This window comes from Pseudoliparis swirei, chromosome 8 (genome assembly GCF_029220125.1).
Source record: "Pseudoliparis swirei isolate HS2019 ecotype Mariana Trench chromosome 8, NWPU_hadal_v1, whole genome shotgun sequence".
Taxonomy (NCBI): Eukaryota; Metazoa; Chordata; class Actinopteri; order Perciformes; family Liparidae; genus Pseudoliparis; species Pseudoliparis swirei.
The window spans coordinates 15446581-15464496 of NC_079395.1; the positions used below are offsets into that span (position 1 = coordinate 15446581).

Genomic DNA, 17916 nt, shown 5'->3' on the forward strand with positions numbered 1-17916 from the left:
ACAAAATCAAAAGAATAAGTTCAGGACTCCTGGTCTGACGAAACATTTGGTGCCAACATTTGGTTTGGACACATTCCAGTCAGTATGAACGGGGAAGCCAACATGGAAAACCTCATGCAGGGGTAGATTAGTTATCTGAAAAAGCATGTACAGCTTATCAGACTTCACACACACACACACACACAATATCTGTGCGAGGTGTGAGACTTTAGCTGTGATAAAGGTCTCTGAATGCTAATTGCTGAAAAACAATATTTATTGGGTGTAAAGAGCTGAAAACACATTGTGCATGATGTGACAACAACAACAACAACAGCTCCCGGGGTCAACATTGGGAGTGAGCTGTTGCTCAGCTGAAGTGTCTCGGGGTCTTGATCACAGTAATGTGGACGTTGTCATGGACCGCTGTGTTCTCTATGAATTAAAACTTTTCTTGATGTGTTTATTGCATTTAAATGTTTAAAAAAGGCTTTCACTCAAATGACCAGTATGCACAGTTTCTGGTGAGAGATGAGCTTTTAAAAAAGGTGATAATCATCATTTAATGTTGAGAAACACATCAAAATAACACATGGCATGATCGATGTTTGGATCGAACACACGCGTTCGGACCAGAAAGTCGTACTTAAAGCTTTTGAGATCTAAATACGTCTCTCACTAAGTCTTGACATATTGCCGGTCCGCCCCGGTCCTTGATGTATTAGCAATCGGTGCCTCGGGTCTCGTCCTAGAAAACATCCTGAGGAGGGAGACGGTTGCTGAGAAGCTGCCCTCACATCAGCTGTCCTCTCGCTTTTCCTCCGACTCCTCATCACAGTTGCTCCGTCTCCCAGGAAGGCTAAATCCTCGCCATAAATAATTGAATGACTTCAAATTTGTCTTTTCCTCTTTCTTTATCCAATAAGGTGTCCTGCAGCGGGCCGCCGTGAAAAATTAATGACAAAGTGCCATGAATTATTAATCAATACTTAATTACCAGCAGCAAAAGGAACAGAGACTTGACAGGAAATTGATGGTGTTTTGACTGGAGACATCAGAGTTTCAATTGTTATGGACGACGTTTGAATTGAATCTACTGCAGCTGTCCAGGAATAGTGTCAGAGGGTGAGGAGTGAGGTCCTACCTCAGTGAGCCTTATATCAGGGACATAAATGGTGGCAGAACAACAAATATGTCAAGGTGACTCACTTTTTATACCAGCGTATTTAGTGTGTGTGTGTGTTTGAAGGTCTTTCAAAAGTTGATTAATTGAAAGACAATTAATCGCTGGCTGTTATAATAATCCTTTAATAATTTAAGCCTTTTACGAGCAAAAAATGACAAACATCAGCTTCTTTCAGCTCGTCGACAATGAGGACGTGCTTTTATTCTGTATTCATTGTACATTTAAAATATTTAGGTTTTGAGCTGTTTGGGCAAAACCAGCAACTTTGAAATGTAACCTTGGGATTAATAAACAGATTTATAATATTAAAGAAAAAATGTCAGTCGCAGTGCTGCTCCCGTGCATTATATAGCGTGTATTATTAGAGTATGACTAGTTGGCCGTCTGCATCCTCCTCAGGCCACACATTTGTAACTTGTCTTAAAGCGCCTGAACACTTGCTTTAAAATGAAAAGTATTCATCACATGTGTTTGAGTAAATCAGCAAAAATCTGTTGTTTGTATATATTTTTTTCATTTGATCAATGACATCATCATCTTTCCCGCTTCCATTCATACATACACGTGATGACCGTAGCAGTGACCGGCTGGCTTCGACCCTGGTCTCGGAGCGCCACCAGGTTAACAGTGTACTCCTCCCCTGGTCTCAAACCAGTCTGAACGAAGGAAGTGATGGTGCTGGGCAGCTGTGCGGTCATCCCTCCGTCATTGTCCTGGGAAACGCACAGAGAGAGAAGAAACGAGACGTAAAGCAAAGAACATTTGCATATTGTGAACCAGCATCAGACACAGATACAGTGAGGGTCGAGTCACGACTGGAGTATGATGAGATCATTTACAGTTGCTATACATGTCTGTGTGAAATAATGTAAACCCCATTAGCAATTATATGCTGATTTTACTTCATTTAAATAAGAAACTGACATCATGTGCAGACGTTTCTCAAACATTTACTCGAGTGATGTCATTTGAGGGAAGCTCACTTGTTGCTTACGCAAAATAGATGAGCGTAATGTTTCCACACATAATGCGCTTTCTTCTGCACAAACAAGACCAATAATTCATAATCCATAGATATCCAATATGAATAAACAGTGTGTCATCAGCTGATCATGCACAGGATCACACGCACCACCGTCACACCGTGTATCGGCTCGCTGTCAGACCTCACCCGTAGTAAATTCAGTGGAAATAGAGCCCTCATTTCCTTTTCTCACTCCACTGACGGACACCTCGTAACGTGAGCCGGGACGCAGAACCTGTGAAACAGAATAACAACAACAACAAAGGGATATTTTAGTCTGTGTAATCTGTTTGCACAGATCTCTTTTGTTTAATCTCCAGACACAGACGGTAGGCCGACTCGTGGATCAGGCCATTCAACAAGCCTGACACACACACACACACACACGCACACACACACACACACACACACACACACACACACACACACACACACACACACACACACACAGACACACACACACACACACACACATACAGACACACACACACACACACAGACACACATAGACACACACACATACATACACACAGACACACACACACACACAGACACACACACAGACACACAGACACACACAGACATACAGACACACACACACATACACAGACACACATGCACACACACTCACACACACAGACATACAGACACACACAAAGACACTCAGACACACACACACTCACACAGACACATATACACACAGACATACAGACACACACACAGACATACACACAGACATACAGACACATATAGACATATATATAGACACACACACACATAGACATAGCACACACAGACATATACAGACACACACACAGACACACACACAGACATATACACACACAGACACACACACACAGACATACAGAGACACACACACATATATACAGACACAGACACACACATACACACACATACACACACACACACAGACATACAGACACACACACACACACAGACATATATAGACACAGACACACACATACACACACACAGACACATACAGACACACACACACAGACACACACACACACACAGACATACACACATACAGACACAGACACACACACAGACATACAGACACACACACAGACATACAGACACACACACACACACAGACACACACACAGACATACTGACACACACAGACACACACACACACACACACACACACTGCAATAACCCTAAAGTCAACTCTCAACCCAAAGACAAAGGGTTTCCGTTGTGAGGACGGCTCCTCTGTCCCCAGACGGCAGCTGAGTCCGTATAAAGTGTGTGTCTGATCCGATCTGTGATGAATGGCACACACATGCCCCCACTCACCTGCAGGGAGTACTGGCTGAGCGTGGGCTGGAGGCGGAAGGTGGTCCGGGGGCCCTCTCCTCCCACGAGGCCGTAACGTAACACAATCTGATCAATCTTTGCTTTTGGTGGTGTCCACTCGACAAAGGCCACGGTGTCCGACACGTCGCGCACGACCAGCTGAGTGGGGCCATCGATCACTGGCAGCACGGCACAGAGAGAGAAGAAGGATTATTGAGAGGCCGGTCGCACGGTGTTTTTGAACCGGCCATCTATTGCTGCACTATTTTTTATTTGGTCTCGGCAGTGTTTGACATTTTTGTACACAATCTAACACTTGATTTTTGGTTCGTAAAATAATAAGTTAGTGGTAAATTACTACCACATTAGGGTAGGGATGCAACTTAAAAGGATTTTCATTATCATTATCATAACTTGGACTGAGGATTTTCCTACTTAAATATTTTGACTTTAAAACATAAGAACATAGTGGAAATGCCTGTGAGAATTTCATGAAGTCCAAGGTGATGTCATTAAATCGCTTTGTTTTGTCCAAACCTAACTGTAATGTCTCATAATACAGTGGTTCACATATTTGTGGCTCGTGATTCCTTTCAATAAAGCAGTGTTTACATGTGTCAGAACTCAACACAAGTTACAGGTTTGACATCTAATCATTTGAGATCGTCTCATTTGAATATGTTTTTAAAGCCAGAAGTAAAACTGTCTGAAACTAAAAAGATAACAAATAAAATGCAGCTTTGGCCAAATCGGGATCAAATTAAACAAAATCAAAAGAATAAGTTCAGGACTCCTGGTCTGACGAAACATTTGGTGCCAACATTTGGTTTGGACACATTCCAGTCGGTATGAACGGGGAAGCCAACATGGAAAACCTCATGCAGGGGTAGATTAGTTATCTGAAAAAGCATGTACAGCTTATCAGACTTCACACACACACACACACACGCACACAATATCTGTGCGAGGTGTGAGACTTTAGCTGTGATAAAGGTCTCTGTATGCTAATTGCTGAAAAACAATATTTATTGGGTGTAAAGAGCTGAAAACACATTGTGCATGATGTGACAACAACAACAACAACAGCTCCCGGGGTCAACATTGGGAGTGAGCTGTTGCTCAGCTGAAGTGTCTCGGGGTCTTGATCACAGTAATGTGGACGTAGTCATGGACCGCTGTGTTCTCTATGAATTAAAACTTTTCTTGATGTGTTTATTGCATTTAAATGTTTAAAAAAGGCTTTCACTCAAATGACCAGTATGCACAGTTTCTGGTGAGAGATGAGCTTTTAAAAAAGGTGATAATCATCATTTAATGTTGAGAAACACATCAAAATAACACATGGCGTGATCGATGTTTGGATCGAACACACGCGTTCGGACCAGAAAGTCGTACTTAAAGCTTTTGAGATCTAAATACGTCTCTCACTAAGTCTTGACATATTGCCGGTCCGCCCCGGTCCTTGATGTATAAGCAATCGGTCCCTCGGGTCTCGTCCTAGAAAACATCCTGAGGAGGGAGACGGTTGCTGAGAAGCTGCCCTCACATCAGCTGTCCTCTCGCTTTTCCTCCGACTCCTCATCACAGTTGCTCCGTCTCCCAGGAAGGCTAAATCCTCTCCATAAATAATTGAATGACTTCAAATTTGTCTTTTCCTCTTTCTTTATCCAATAAGGTGTCCTGCAGCGGGCCGCCGTGAAAAATTAATGACAAAGTGCCATGAATTATTAATCAATACTTAATTACCAGCAGCTAAAGGAACAGAGACTTGACAGGAAATTGATGGTGTTTTGACTGGAGACATCAGAGTTTCAATTGTTATGGACGACGTTTGAATTGAATCTATTGCAGCTGTCCAGGAATAGTGTCAGAGGGTGAGGAGTGAGGTCCTACCTCAGTGAGCCTTATATCAGGGACATAAATGGTGGCAGAACAACAAATATGTCAAGGTGACTCACTTTTTATACCAGCGTATTTAGTGTGTGTGTTTGAAGGTCTTTCAAAAGTTGATTAATTGAAAGACAATTAATCGCTGGCTGTTATAATAATCCTTTAATAATTTAAGCCTTTTACGAGCAAAAAATGCCAAACATCAGCTTCTTTCAGCTCGTCGACAATGAGGACGTGCTGTTATTCTCTATTCATTGTACATTTAAAATATTTAGGTTTTGAGCTGTTTGAGCAAAACCAGCAACTTTGAAATGTAACCTTGGGATTAATAAATAGATTTATAATATTAAAGAAAAAATGTCAGTCGCAGTGCTGCTCCCGTGCATTATATAGCGTGTATTATTAGAGTATGACTAGTTGGCCGTCTGCATCCTCCTCAGGCCACACATTTGTAACTTGTCTTAAAGCGCCTGAACACTTGCTTTAAAATGAAAAGTATTCATCACATGTGTTTGAGTAAATCAGCAAAAATCTGTTGTTTGTATATATTTTTTTCATTTGATCAATGACATCATCATCTTTCCCGCTTCCATTCATACATACACGTGATGACCGTAGCAGTGACCGGCTGGCTTCGACCCTGGTCTCGGAGCGCCACCAGGTTAACAGTGTACTCCTCCCCTGGTCTCAAACCAGTCTGAACGAAGGAAGTGATGGTGCTGGGCAGCTGTGCGGTCATCCCTCCGTCATTGTCCTGGGAAACGCACAGAGAGAGAAGAAACGAGACGTAAAGCAAAGAACATTTGCATATTGTGAGTAAACGCCAGCGACTGTGTGGCTCCAACTTCTCTCAGTGGCGATAAGGGATCTGGCAGTCAAAACTATTCCCATCACGATGACATAAACAGTGACTCATGCACTTCAATTCTATGCACTAGATTTCCTGAACTGTATATTTTTTTCTCTCCAGATTTGAACAACTTTTGGTTGGCTTCGCACATTCCATTCCCAAAGCGAGTGGCGTACTCAATGTATGCTGCCGTGACATCTCTCAGCCCATATTTTGCAGAGGCAGCACTCATGTTCATTTCCAAAGGCCCGTCACTCATCCATATGGAGCGCCTGCTATTCCCAGCTGTTCTCAGAGAGCCAGTGTTGCACATGCACTTCCTGCCGACAGACAGATGTTACACCTACTGCTGCTCCAAGATCCCCGAAAGCCTGCGCTGCGAAAGGCTCATATAAAAACAGGACATATAACAGCTTGCTGCTTTCCTGAATCAAGACTGTAATCAGGGGTGGAATACATTTAATCACCTCGAATAAATTACCAGGGTGGGCACACAGCGGTAGTGTCCCCACACCAATTGGTCCTTAATCGCAATAATGATACAGATGGATGCTACATTAAATATCAAACAAATCGACAACATAATCTCCACTCCCACCTCCGGGTTTAAAGTGAAGCCAGTGATGAAGTGCCTTAAACTTGCATTCTTCCTCATGGCCATCGGGGAGCGAAAATAAGTCGAAGTGAAACAAAAACTTCTCACAATATATTATAAACATGAGTATATCGTCTAAATCGCTAGTTTCAAGTCTTCTTCAATACGGCGTGGTCTTCCTTTTATGGTTTATGATCCTATTTTGAGTAGAAGAAATAAATCATGGTGTGCTTTAGGCCAGGGGTCGGGAACCCATGGCTAGCGAGTCATATATGGCTCTTCAGGTGACGGCATATGGCTCCCAGACAATTTTGAGTTAAAAAAATAATAAAAATTCTCTATCGCGCCAGATTACAGCAGAAGTAATTTAAGGTCCTCTTCTTAAAGAGCACGTCTTTGTTCTTTTATTAACCCTTGTGTTGCCTTCGGGTCAATTTGACCCAATTCAATGTTTCACCCTCCTGTCGCCTTCGGGTCAATATGACCCGATTCAATGTTTAACCCTCCTGTTACCTTTATATTTACTAACATATTTTACCCTTGAGGTCAATATGACCCCAGCTATTAAAATCTCCAGAAAATTATTAGAATTAATATTGTTTTCCAAGTTTAAGTGTGAGGTACTTTATGTTTGTTTGTTGACTCCCGAAAGAACACCGACATTAAACATTGAATCGGGTCAAAATGACCCGAAGGCAACACAAGGGTTAAACTAAACAGCCGTCTGTTATTGATCGTATCTAACCAGCAGCATGTCATTTCTGTCTCTATGTGTCGCGTTAACACTTCCCGGCTCTCCGTCTCGCGCGCCGCGCGGCAGAGCTCCGATGCCCCCCCACCCCGTAGCATCATGCAGCACCAGAAGTCGCATTAAAATTATACGTTAAAAATACTATATGGCTCTCAATGAAATATATTTAGAAATATTTGGCTTTTATGGCTCTCCCAGTCAAAAAGGTTCCTGACCCCTGCTTTAGGGCATGGCGACCTTGTGATTGACAGGTCATCGTCACCAGTCATGTGGTGATGACCTGTGTTTGGGCTCACAACTTCAGCCGTTTCACACTGAGTTTTAAGTCAGAAGCGGGTGGTAACAAGGTATACCTCTCCTCCGTATATTTAACTTTTAGTAAATTGTACTTGTCTGAGGAGTTTTATTGCAATGCTTTTTTTACTCCTATAATCTGTTGTGCTACCGCAGCCACCACCTCACATGCCTCTCTATTCAGAGCAGCATGATGGATGCCTCGGCAGGGTGGAAGACAGCGGTGCAGCTGGTGTTCTGGGCCCAGCATGTGAACGGCCCCTCACCTTATTGTTACGGCTTTTCAAATAGTGCGAGCAGCTTATATTTACAGACAAATTAACAGCTCACGGTGCAGCAGGCTTAGCTCGGGAATGCTGCTCCGAAGTCAGAACGTGCATCAGAGAACCGACAGCGAGTTCTTGAGGGAAAAACAGCAAGGATACTCGTGAGACGCTGACTGGCCTTGTTGGACAAAAAAGAAGAAAATGTCATTATTGTGTGTAACAATTGGTGAAATTGAATGTTCCTCTTGCGATGCCTTCTCTTGACATCCTTTATAATGCATATCAATAGACAATTCAGGGATGTCGTACAGATCATTTACTCTGTAGAAGGTAGATTACATCAAACATGTCCGGTAGCTGTTCTGTCAGGAGGAACAAGGACATCGTTTCTTTTTAATTCTCAGATAGCCACATCTTAAAACTAGAACAGCACTCGGTAGAGCGCATACCTTCGTATATCACAAGATTGGGCATTGAATTATGAACATGTTGGCATTAGTTGCATGCCAATTGGATAGAAATTGACCGTGCTATGGTAAAAAGAAGATGTTGACCTATCCACGACCTTGACCTTGACCTTTGACCCGATTGATCCCAAAATCTAATCAAATGCTCCCCGAATAATAACCAATCATCCCACCAAGTTTCATGCGATTCGGTTTAAAACTTTTTTTGTTATGCGAATAACACGCATACAAATAAATAAATAAATACACGGCGATCAAAACATAACCTTCCGCATTTTCAATGCGAAGGTAATCAGGGCAAATAAAACCTTGCTGGATATCACTAGAGGCAAGTAAGAACATCTATTTTCTAATTTGGGTACACATATGATTATGTATACTTTATTGATTTGAACCTATACGCAGTATCCCGAGCTGTTTGGCATGCAGGGCTTTTCTTCCCACTTAACCACCTGGCGTCTTCAACAAGACACCGCTTCAGAGGCTCAGATGAGCTTTTCCCGTTATTGCCTGACAGTGTCGTCAAGGAGAGACTCCCAAAGTGCATCTGAACACTGTTGAATGCATGATTTAACACTAGAATGGGCACTCGGTAGAGCGCATACCTTCGCATATCACAAGATTGGGCATTGACTTATGAACATTTTGGCATTAGTTGCATGCCAATTGGACAAAAATGTATCGTGCTATGGTAAAAAAAAGATTTTGACCTTTCCATGACCTTGACCTTGACCTTTGACCCGATTGATCCCAAAATCTAATCAAATGGTCCCCGGATAATAACCAATCATCCCACCAAATTCCATGTGATTCAAGAATATTTGACCTGTTCATGACCTTTGACCTTGACCTTTGACCCGATCGATCCCACAATCTAATCAACTGGTCCCCGGATAATAAACAATCATCCCACCAAATTTCATGCGATTCGGTTCAATACTTTTTGAGTTCTGCGAAAGATTTTGACCTGTTCATGACCTTTGACCTTGACCTTTGACCCGATCGATCCCAAAATCTAATCAACTGGTCCCATAATAAACAATCATCCCACCAAATTTCATGCGATTCGTCGGTTCAATACTTTTGAGTTTTAGTTTTGAATAACACGCATACAAATAAATAAATAAATAAATAAATACACGATCAAAACATAACCTTCCGGCATTTTCATCCTCCACCATGTCCACGACCTGGTCAGAGTCACTCAGAGGTGTAGAGCTGTCGCCTTCTCCTGAAGTCCTGGTCTTGGCCCCTCTCTCGCTCAGCACCAGTGGTTCGCCCAGGGGGTCGATCTCACACTCCAAAAGCCTCCTCCTCACTCCATCCCTCCTCCTCCCACCCATCCCTATCCATCCGACCACTGCAGAATCAGAAGAGTACGCTTCTGCATGACTGGGTGTGCTGGGGTGAAGAGGAGAAAGACAGAGTGAACAGAAGACAGAACAGTTCGAAAGTTTCACCGTTCCAGACAGCACGTACATTCACTTCTCCAGTGGTCTCTGACCTGGTGAGTCATGCCTCCAGGAAATGGGTGTCACACCGATGGTGGACTTCTCCAGGGACAGCAGTGGCACGGTCCTGACACTTGGGCTGGCTGGTCGAAAGCAACAGGACTGGAACGCGGTTCCATCCAGGTGACAGAGACACCGGCTGTCAGGTAGGTAGAGAGCTCGTTCCACAGCACATGAGGCTGGTAAGCAAATTACCCACGGTCCAGCAAGTGGTTTACCTGCGGCGAGGAGGTCAACCAGCCTGCGTGGGTCAGCGGTTCATCACGCTGGGAGGCCAGGCGACGGTCGTGGAGCGTTGAGGGCACATGGGTGTTGAGGCCAGTGGGACAGGGACCGGGCCGACACGTCTTCGACAGCACAGGACTTCAGGCATCTCGTCTTCTCAGTGAAGAGTGAAGGCAGGACGCAGACGGCTGGGTGGCTGGGTGTGGGGGGACCCTGGACCTGATGCCATGGGGCCCGCGGACCTTGCGCTGGTGCTGGGGCTCATGCCAGCTCTCTGGTGTTCCCAGTCGTGTGGAAATGCGAAGGTAATAAGGTCAAGTCCATGTCGACATGATGTGAACGCATGCTTTATGTAGACAGAATACTGCGGATGTGCACGGCTTCGTCATGCGTCCGGACCTGTCAGCTTTGCACATTTGCTTGACGACTCAACATGAATCACAAGGCTGAGATACTCAGACACCTCAACAAGTGTGCCGGGTCATGTGTGTGTTTTCTTTTCTTCGTAACGGTGAATATCATTTAAAAAAAAAGCTCCAGCAGCTTAATGTAGCGGTTTCTCACAGCGTTAATGGAAGGTCTCTCTCTCTCTCTCTCTCTCTCTCTCTCTCTCTCTCTCTCTCTCTCTCTCTCTCTCTCTCTCTCTCTCTCTCTCTCTCTCTCTCTCTCTCTCTCTCTCTCTCTCTCTCTCTCTCTCTCTCTCTCTCTCTCTATCTGTTCCCTTTTCACAGAGGAGTGGGTTCTGTGTTTGTTTGAACAGGCCAATGCTCTCATGCCTACTTCCATTACAAGATTGTCAAAATTCACAATCCCCATTGCTGGATTAAATCCACAGGGGGTGGGAGTGCCAACCCGTAATATGATTTCCCCCATGGCTGGAGCGAGGGGACCAACACACGGACAAGATACAGGGAGGAACATCGACGGAAGAAGATGGAGAGGAAGAGAGAGGTGAAGAAGAGAGAGGAAAGGACAGAGGGCACCTTCGGGGGGCCGAGAGGAAAACATGTTGGAGATTTCGACCAAGAGGCGGTGGACGGAAGGTAGAAACCAGAGAGCGGGAGAGAAAAGGGAGAGGGATTGAAATTGCTAGAAGATGAGAGACATTCTTCTTCTTTTCGTTTCACTGAAGCGTGATCGTTATATGGCAGTTTCCCATTTCTTGACACAGTCCTTTGCGTTTTTGTTGAATACTGCAAGGTCTTTTGGGCTGCAAGGGTTAGGTAGTAGAGGACAGACAAGGCAGTGCTCCATTGTATGGTCTGCTTGTCCACATTCACAGGTGAGTGAGACATGAGACATGAAATATCGGGAGGGAAAAGAAAGGAAGGCTAAAAGCAATGCAATTAAATTCGGAAGCGCTTTGTTTTAAATTCAGAAATGTCGTGCCCTCAAAAGGATTTGACGTGACACAAAAAAAAGCATCTTAACATGAGATTTGAGGCCCGACCAAAGGATATCTCCCCCGAGAACACCTTAAAGGTGAAAACCAATTACTGTGAGAGGGCATGGGATTAGAGTGCAGTGAGCACCTGAGTTCACAGCGGGAATTAGGAAGAAAAGGGGTTTTGCTTTCTGGCTTTGAACCTGGCTCTGCAATGGTTTTACCAAGGGTTATTCTGCAAGAGGGTTTACTGGCTCATCCAGCTAATAGCCAATAAGCTTAAGACAATCCGCCTGATTTGGTATGGGCTTCAAATTGAGCAAAACCCCCAAGAAAACCTAAATCCATCCAGTTATTTCTCTTCCTGTTTCTACACACCAGTCATTAATAGATTGGAATTATAAATCCAGTTTGTCCTTCAGTTCATTTCACACGCGAGGACAGTGCACGTGTCTTTCAGCGAGACTCTGACATCGGGATCGACAGGAAACACACACAGAGGGCAAATTCACAAGGAATGGGTGTCGGCCTGCTAGCGAGCCCGCCATGTGTCTTTTGTGAATTAGCCCACGTGTTCACACAGCTCGACTCTACCTTGGGGATGAAGCTGATCTCCCATCCATCGAAGGAATAGTAGAAGGGCAACCACTGGACCTCCACTGACGTCTCTGTGATGTATTTGAAGAGTAAACCATCCGGATTGGAGAGATCTGGAGAGGTGGCGAGAGACGTATTATTGTTCTTCAGTGACCCGCACAGACCATAAATCACGGCTCCATCTCCGGCTGAAGGTGACCAGTGCTGAACCTCTTTCTTTTTCTTTGACTTTTATTTGTCTGTCTTTATTCATGTGCTATGTTTCAATCTCCCTGATGCTGCACTAAATGTTTGGATTGACCGTTTTGATTAAAATAAATGTGCCGATTGTATAACAATATGACTTTATGCCTAAAAAACCACTGATCCACATGCGGTGTCTTCTGCCTGCAGAGGAGACATAGTAATGACGAGAGTTAATATGAAACCCATGTTACATTGGTTCATTAGTTTAAAACAAGTGACTCATATTTAACAAAATGATCAAAATTACTTTTCTTACAAGCAGCCGTTTCCTCATAAATCTTTCCAGATAATCAAATACTACACTTCATAATTGCGTTTCGCGAAGACATCCCAACAAATCATATCGCACGTGAAAAATGGTTGCATCAAACTTAATTGCCCTAAATTGACTTTATAACTCTAAACTCGGCTATCACTGAAATTAAAGTCACTTATCTGTGAAATGGCCGCCATAACCAAGTAGTTATGTCAATAGTATAGAGCCGGTTGATGTATAGTGGATACAATATTCATCACGGCATTGGACATATTATTCAGGGGATCGGAGTCAAACCTCTGATAAGCATCGGAATAGGAGGGTTTTCTCGCGGATCCAATGACCTGTCATTAACACCGGCCAGGAGGCACATATCCAGAAGCTGTTCATATCTGTGTGTGAGTGTGAGTGTGTGTGTGTGTGTATTTTGGATGAGTGACACCAAGCAGGTGGTACAGTTGGGCTTCATAACCAGTTGGCGCAGAGGAGCAGGTGGTATTCTCACTCCCTTCACACTGAGAAACATCTTTGGGAGGATTTAACAAGGTGAGAGACAGGATGTGTGTGTGTGTGTGTGTGCATGAGCGGCGTCTGTGTCCATGTGAGAACGCATGCACAGCACCCAGGTGTTGCAGTTCTATCCTGTCGGTCATGAACCAAACGTGGCCTCAGCGGGATTTGCTTCGGGGCTCCTCCATTTGGTCACAACACGCCTCGGGGCTGCACTTACAGGTCGAGGCGCTGACGCCGGCGGGGACGCTGATGCTGTTGTTAATGACGGCGAACACGTTGATGTTGTACTCCACGCCGGCCTGCAGGCCGGAGATAGTGCAGCTGGTGGTATTTCCTGGAATCCTTATCTCTAGTTGCACCCCTGACAGAGAGACAGGTGGATATGCTTGGAGGACATGTTGAATAAACTGAAACTGAAACGACTGCCTTCGACGGCTCGAAAGGCCGGTGAGGCTCTGCACGTACCTCCGGGGCTGCTCGGCGTGTAGGTCACCAGGATGTCCGTCAGCACCACAGACCCCTCCCACTCCACTTCGACTGTGCGATCGGTCACGTCTCGTATCTTCACATTCATGGCCGGTGCCACTGTTGAGACAAGAGCAGCGGATTATGAGTAATCTCTATCTTGTATGTGTTGTGCAATGGTATTCAACATGTCACCACCATAACACCTTTAGAAAAACCTGCTGGTATATTGCATGTGTCACTGTAGTGAGCCATTACATTTATATGGCGACGTTTCTCACACACATAATTCATGATATCAGTGTGTGGGGGACATTTTGGTTTTGTTTATTTGACACAGTATCAGAGAGCAGCCCATATCACACATATCTGTCAGGCATTTTAATATGCAATGGAAACTTGTTCCATTTTCCTGGTAAACAGGAGCTGAAGGAACAAATACCCGCGTTGGTATTGAACCCCAGCCAGTCTGCTGGGAATGAGTTCCTCCCACCATACACGAGTGGTCTTTGAGACCCTCTGGGGCCTTGTTGTTATTAAATGTTCCTATAGCGCAAAGAGAACGTTTGGCAGGAGAAAACTAACCTCTAAAACATGAACGCTCACACGTAGTTTGCTTACCCTAAAGGAGGTTGTGTGGCCACGTAAAGAGACACCTAGTTTTTTTATCGAATTAAATTCTTCACTCAGGATTAACCTCAATTTATTCTCATCCTTATGTGAAGCCTAAAACAATAATAACACTGCCTACTTTCAATTAAAAAAAGAAGAATGACAAATAAATACATAATAATAATCAGTATGTGGGAATGCATTTTCAGGACAAGCAAATGACAAAACATCGACATAATAATATAAATAAGAGGGCAGCCTGAACGACTTGTTATACGTTCAACTTTCAAAAACTCTCCGTGTTTAGTATGAAGCAAACTATTTCCACGCTGATTGACACGGAGTCATACTTCATAGACCAGGGGTCAGGAACCTTTTTGACTGGGAGAGCCATAAAAGCCAAATATTTCTAAATATATTTCATTGAGAGCCATATAGTATTTTTAACGTATAATAAATTAAATATGTGTTAAATTAAATATACTTCTGGTGCTGCATGATGCTACGGGGGGGGGAGGGGGGAGGGGCATCGGAGCTCTGCGGCGCGCGAGCCGAGAAGTGTTAACGCGACACGTAGAGACAGAAATGACATGCTGCTGGTTAGATACGATCAATAACAGGCGGCTGTTTAGTTTAATAAAAGAACAAAGACGTGCTCTTTAAGAAAATAACCTGAAATTACTTCTGCTGTAATCTGGCGCTATAGAAAAAATTACAGGGGGGCGGGCGGAGATTTTTTTTTTCTCAACTCATAATTGTCTGGGAGCCATATGCCGTCACCGGAAGAGCCATAGGTTCCCGACCCCTGTCATAGACTGTGGTCGACGGTTAACTCGTGAACATCCTGATGCTCACACACTTTTCCATTCCTGGTGCACACCTGCATGGGGATTCCATCGCATCAGGATCAGTATCAGAATAAAGGATTCACCAGCGTTACCAGTGTGGATGGAAAATGGACCCACACCACCGACGAACAGACACGGAGATGAAAAGCCATGATGGGAGAGTAAATGGCACCAAACTATTGCAGATGCACACGACTTTGACACATTTCCCATCATCTCGCTTATTAAAGTCTCTGCATCCGCAATCTTTAGAACAAGACCCTCTGAAAGACGGCATCGTGTGGCTGAGCGTGAGAAGAGGGAGAAGCACCGTCGTTGTAACACCCTGTCCTGTTTCTCCTGTGTTCCGTGTCTCCTATGTCTCCTCTGTGTCTCCTCTGTCTTAATTGTTTAATTCCCTGCACCTGCCCTCAGCCACTCTTGTCTCGTTAGTCTGATGTCGTACACCTGTGTTTCCCCCCCTATATATTGTGTCAGTCTTTCCCTTGTCTGCTGTCCGATTGTCGTCTCTTGTTCCGTGTCCTTTTCCTGTCGTCCTGTCCGTGTTCCTGATCCTGCCTGCCCCTTTTGGACCTTGTTTATTTTGTAACTGTTTTGCCTCATTAAAGAGTGTTTTTTGTTATTTATATTTCGTCCAGCCTGTCTCTCTGCGCCTGAGCCTCACCCCGTTACACTCCCCCTGACAGTCGTTCCCTCTGGCTGACGTGGAGATCGTCAAGTCATAAGCCTGAGACGTGTGAGGGGAATGTAAATGAGGAGGCATAAACTAGAGCCACTGCCAAAAACAACAAGGAGGAGAAGGGGGAGAGGGGGGGGGGAGAAGGGTGAAGGACACAAAGGAGGAGAAGACGAGACAGAAAGTACAAACAGAGTTGGAGAAAGACGAGACAGAGGACAGAAGACACAGAGACAAGATGAGCCTCAGGAGCGTGAAGGAAAAATATATGAAGACGGTTAAATGAGAGGGAATGAGGACGAGGCGGTAAATGAGAGACACGGGGACAAGTGAGTGTGATGAACACCCCCTCACCCCCTCGACAGCGCGGCCCCGTGTGACGCAGGACTCCACAGCACTGAGTCCTGCTCGGGGACCTTCGGACACAAGTCGCCGGTTCAGCTGCTACCTCCACACACTGGACAGATGGCCGCACGGTCGTTTGCTCACTTCCGAAACACTGAACCTGCGCCGGGGAATTATTCTGCAGGATTCAATTAGCTCGATTCCTTTCATCGATCACACGTTGCTTTGTTTCGTATATGAAGGGAATAACGAATCAAACGAAGGAACAACAATCCACGGCGTCGGAGGAGAGTGATCGAATGAGGTCGTGCAGGGAGGCCGGACAGACGCGCCGCGTGAAAGACGTTCGCTCCCGGAGAAAGCGAAGGGCGAACTCTCAAGCCGACGCTTCTCTTTCCAGGCTCCTCCGGAAAGTTAGTTGGAGGAGGAGCAAAAGACAGAGAAGCGCTGAGCATCTCCCCTTGTTGTTGCTCCGTGGAAGGTCATCAACGTCGAGCAGTTCATTCGAATGCTAATAAGTTGTTGACTCTCTAGTCGTCCAGGAGCGGCTCAACCTGACATCCTGTCAACGTTTCTCAACTGCACAGCATCAGCAGAGTTTCAGAGCTTTGTGGGGGGGGGGGGCGGCAGAGTCGATCTGATGTGAGGTCCTGGGACAGGGATCCCGTGTGTGTACAGATTGTAAAGCTACATTTGTAATGTGTGATATTGGGTTAAACAAAATAAACTGAGTGTCCAGCTTCAGTTTTCGGTTCCTGACTCGATCTCCTTGTTTTCTTTCCTTCCCTTTCAGCACATGTTGTTCTTGAGCTCCCGACAGGTTGTGCAAACCTGCACTGTGAAGTACATTATTTTGGCATGTGCGTGTAACATCTGAATAATACAGATGTGTCATGCTATTTTCATTTTTTCCACCTTTGAACTCGTCCCCATGACATGGACCACTGTGTAGGAGATCGGTTTCCTCGCTCCGATCCACGCTGCCGTTTGTTTGGCTTTATCGATCCTAGAGTCACAAACTGTGGCCTGCTCCATCTCACTGACTTCTAACCAACACATTCAAATAAGTTCAACTTGAAGTGGACGTGGATGTTTGAGCCGAGTGTAAAAGAGCTTTCTCGCCAATGCAAAGGCATCCAAATAATTACAAAAATAATAATAACAGGAACAAATAATACAAGAGCTCTACAATTAAGTATGTGAATGATGTTATATGCCATAATATACAGTGTATAGTATTATTGAAGGACTATGGGAAATAAAGTGTTTTTTTGTCAACCTTTAATTAACGAACAGTGTTTATTATTTGTCTCCTTAATCATTGAGTTGTTAAAACCTTTTTGGGGTGTCGTATAGTCACATTTTACTTGAAACAAACCCCTCCACCTTGTAGATTGTCATTGTTTTCCGGCTCTAAATAAATAATTATAAGTGAAGGTTTGAATAAAAGATTCCTGGGTGCATGATGTGCATTTTTGTAATCTTAGTGCACAGCTTCTGTAAAGTATATCCAAATAGATAGAATAGCTATAACGTTGTATTATAGGTGAAACATAACTTAGCTGACGTTATGCTAAACCTGTGTCTGCAAATCTGGTTTCCTATCCGACGCT

The 17916-nt window shown here is 44.4% G+C and overlaps 1 protein-coding gene across 1 annotated transcript in view; it reads right to left on the minus strand.

The window, feature by feature from the left end:
• The window catches only part of tnr (tenascin R (restrictin, janusin)), a 179705-nt gene that overhangs the window by 47111 nt on the left and 114678 nt on the right, over positions 1-17916 (minus strand). The window contains exons 8-12 of the mRNA XM_056420767.1: positions 13823-13942; positions 13575-13718; positions 12340-12455; positions 6006-6156; positions 3513-3691 (exon numbers count right to left, since the gene is read on the minus strand). Coding sequence (XP_056276742.1) covers positions 3513-3691; positions 6006-6156; positions 12340-12455; positions 13575-13718; positions 13823-13942 — 710 coding nt within the window. The remainder of the gene's footprint in view (positions 1-3512; positions 3692-6005; positions 6157-12339; positions 12456-13574; positions 13719-13822; positions 13943-17916) is intronic.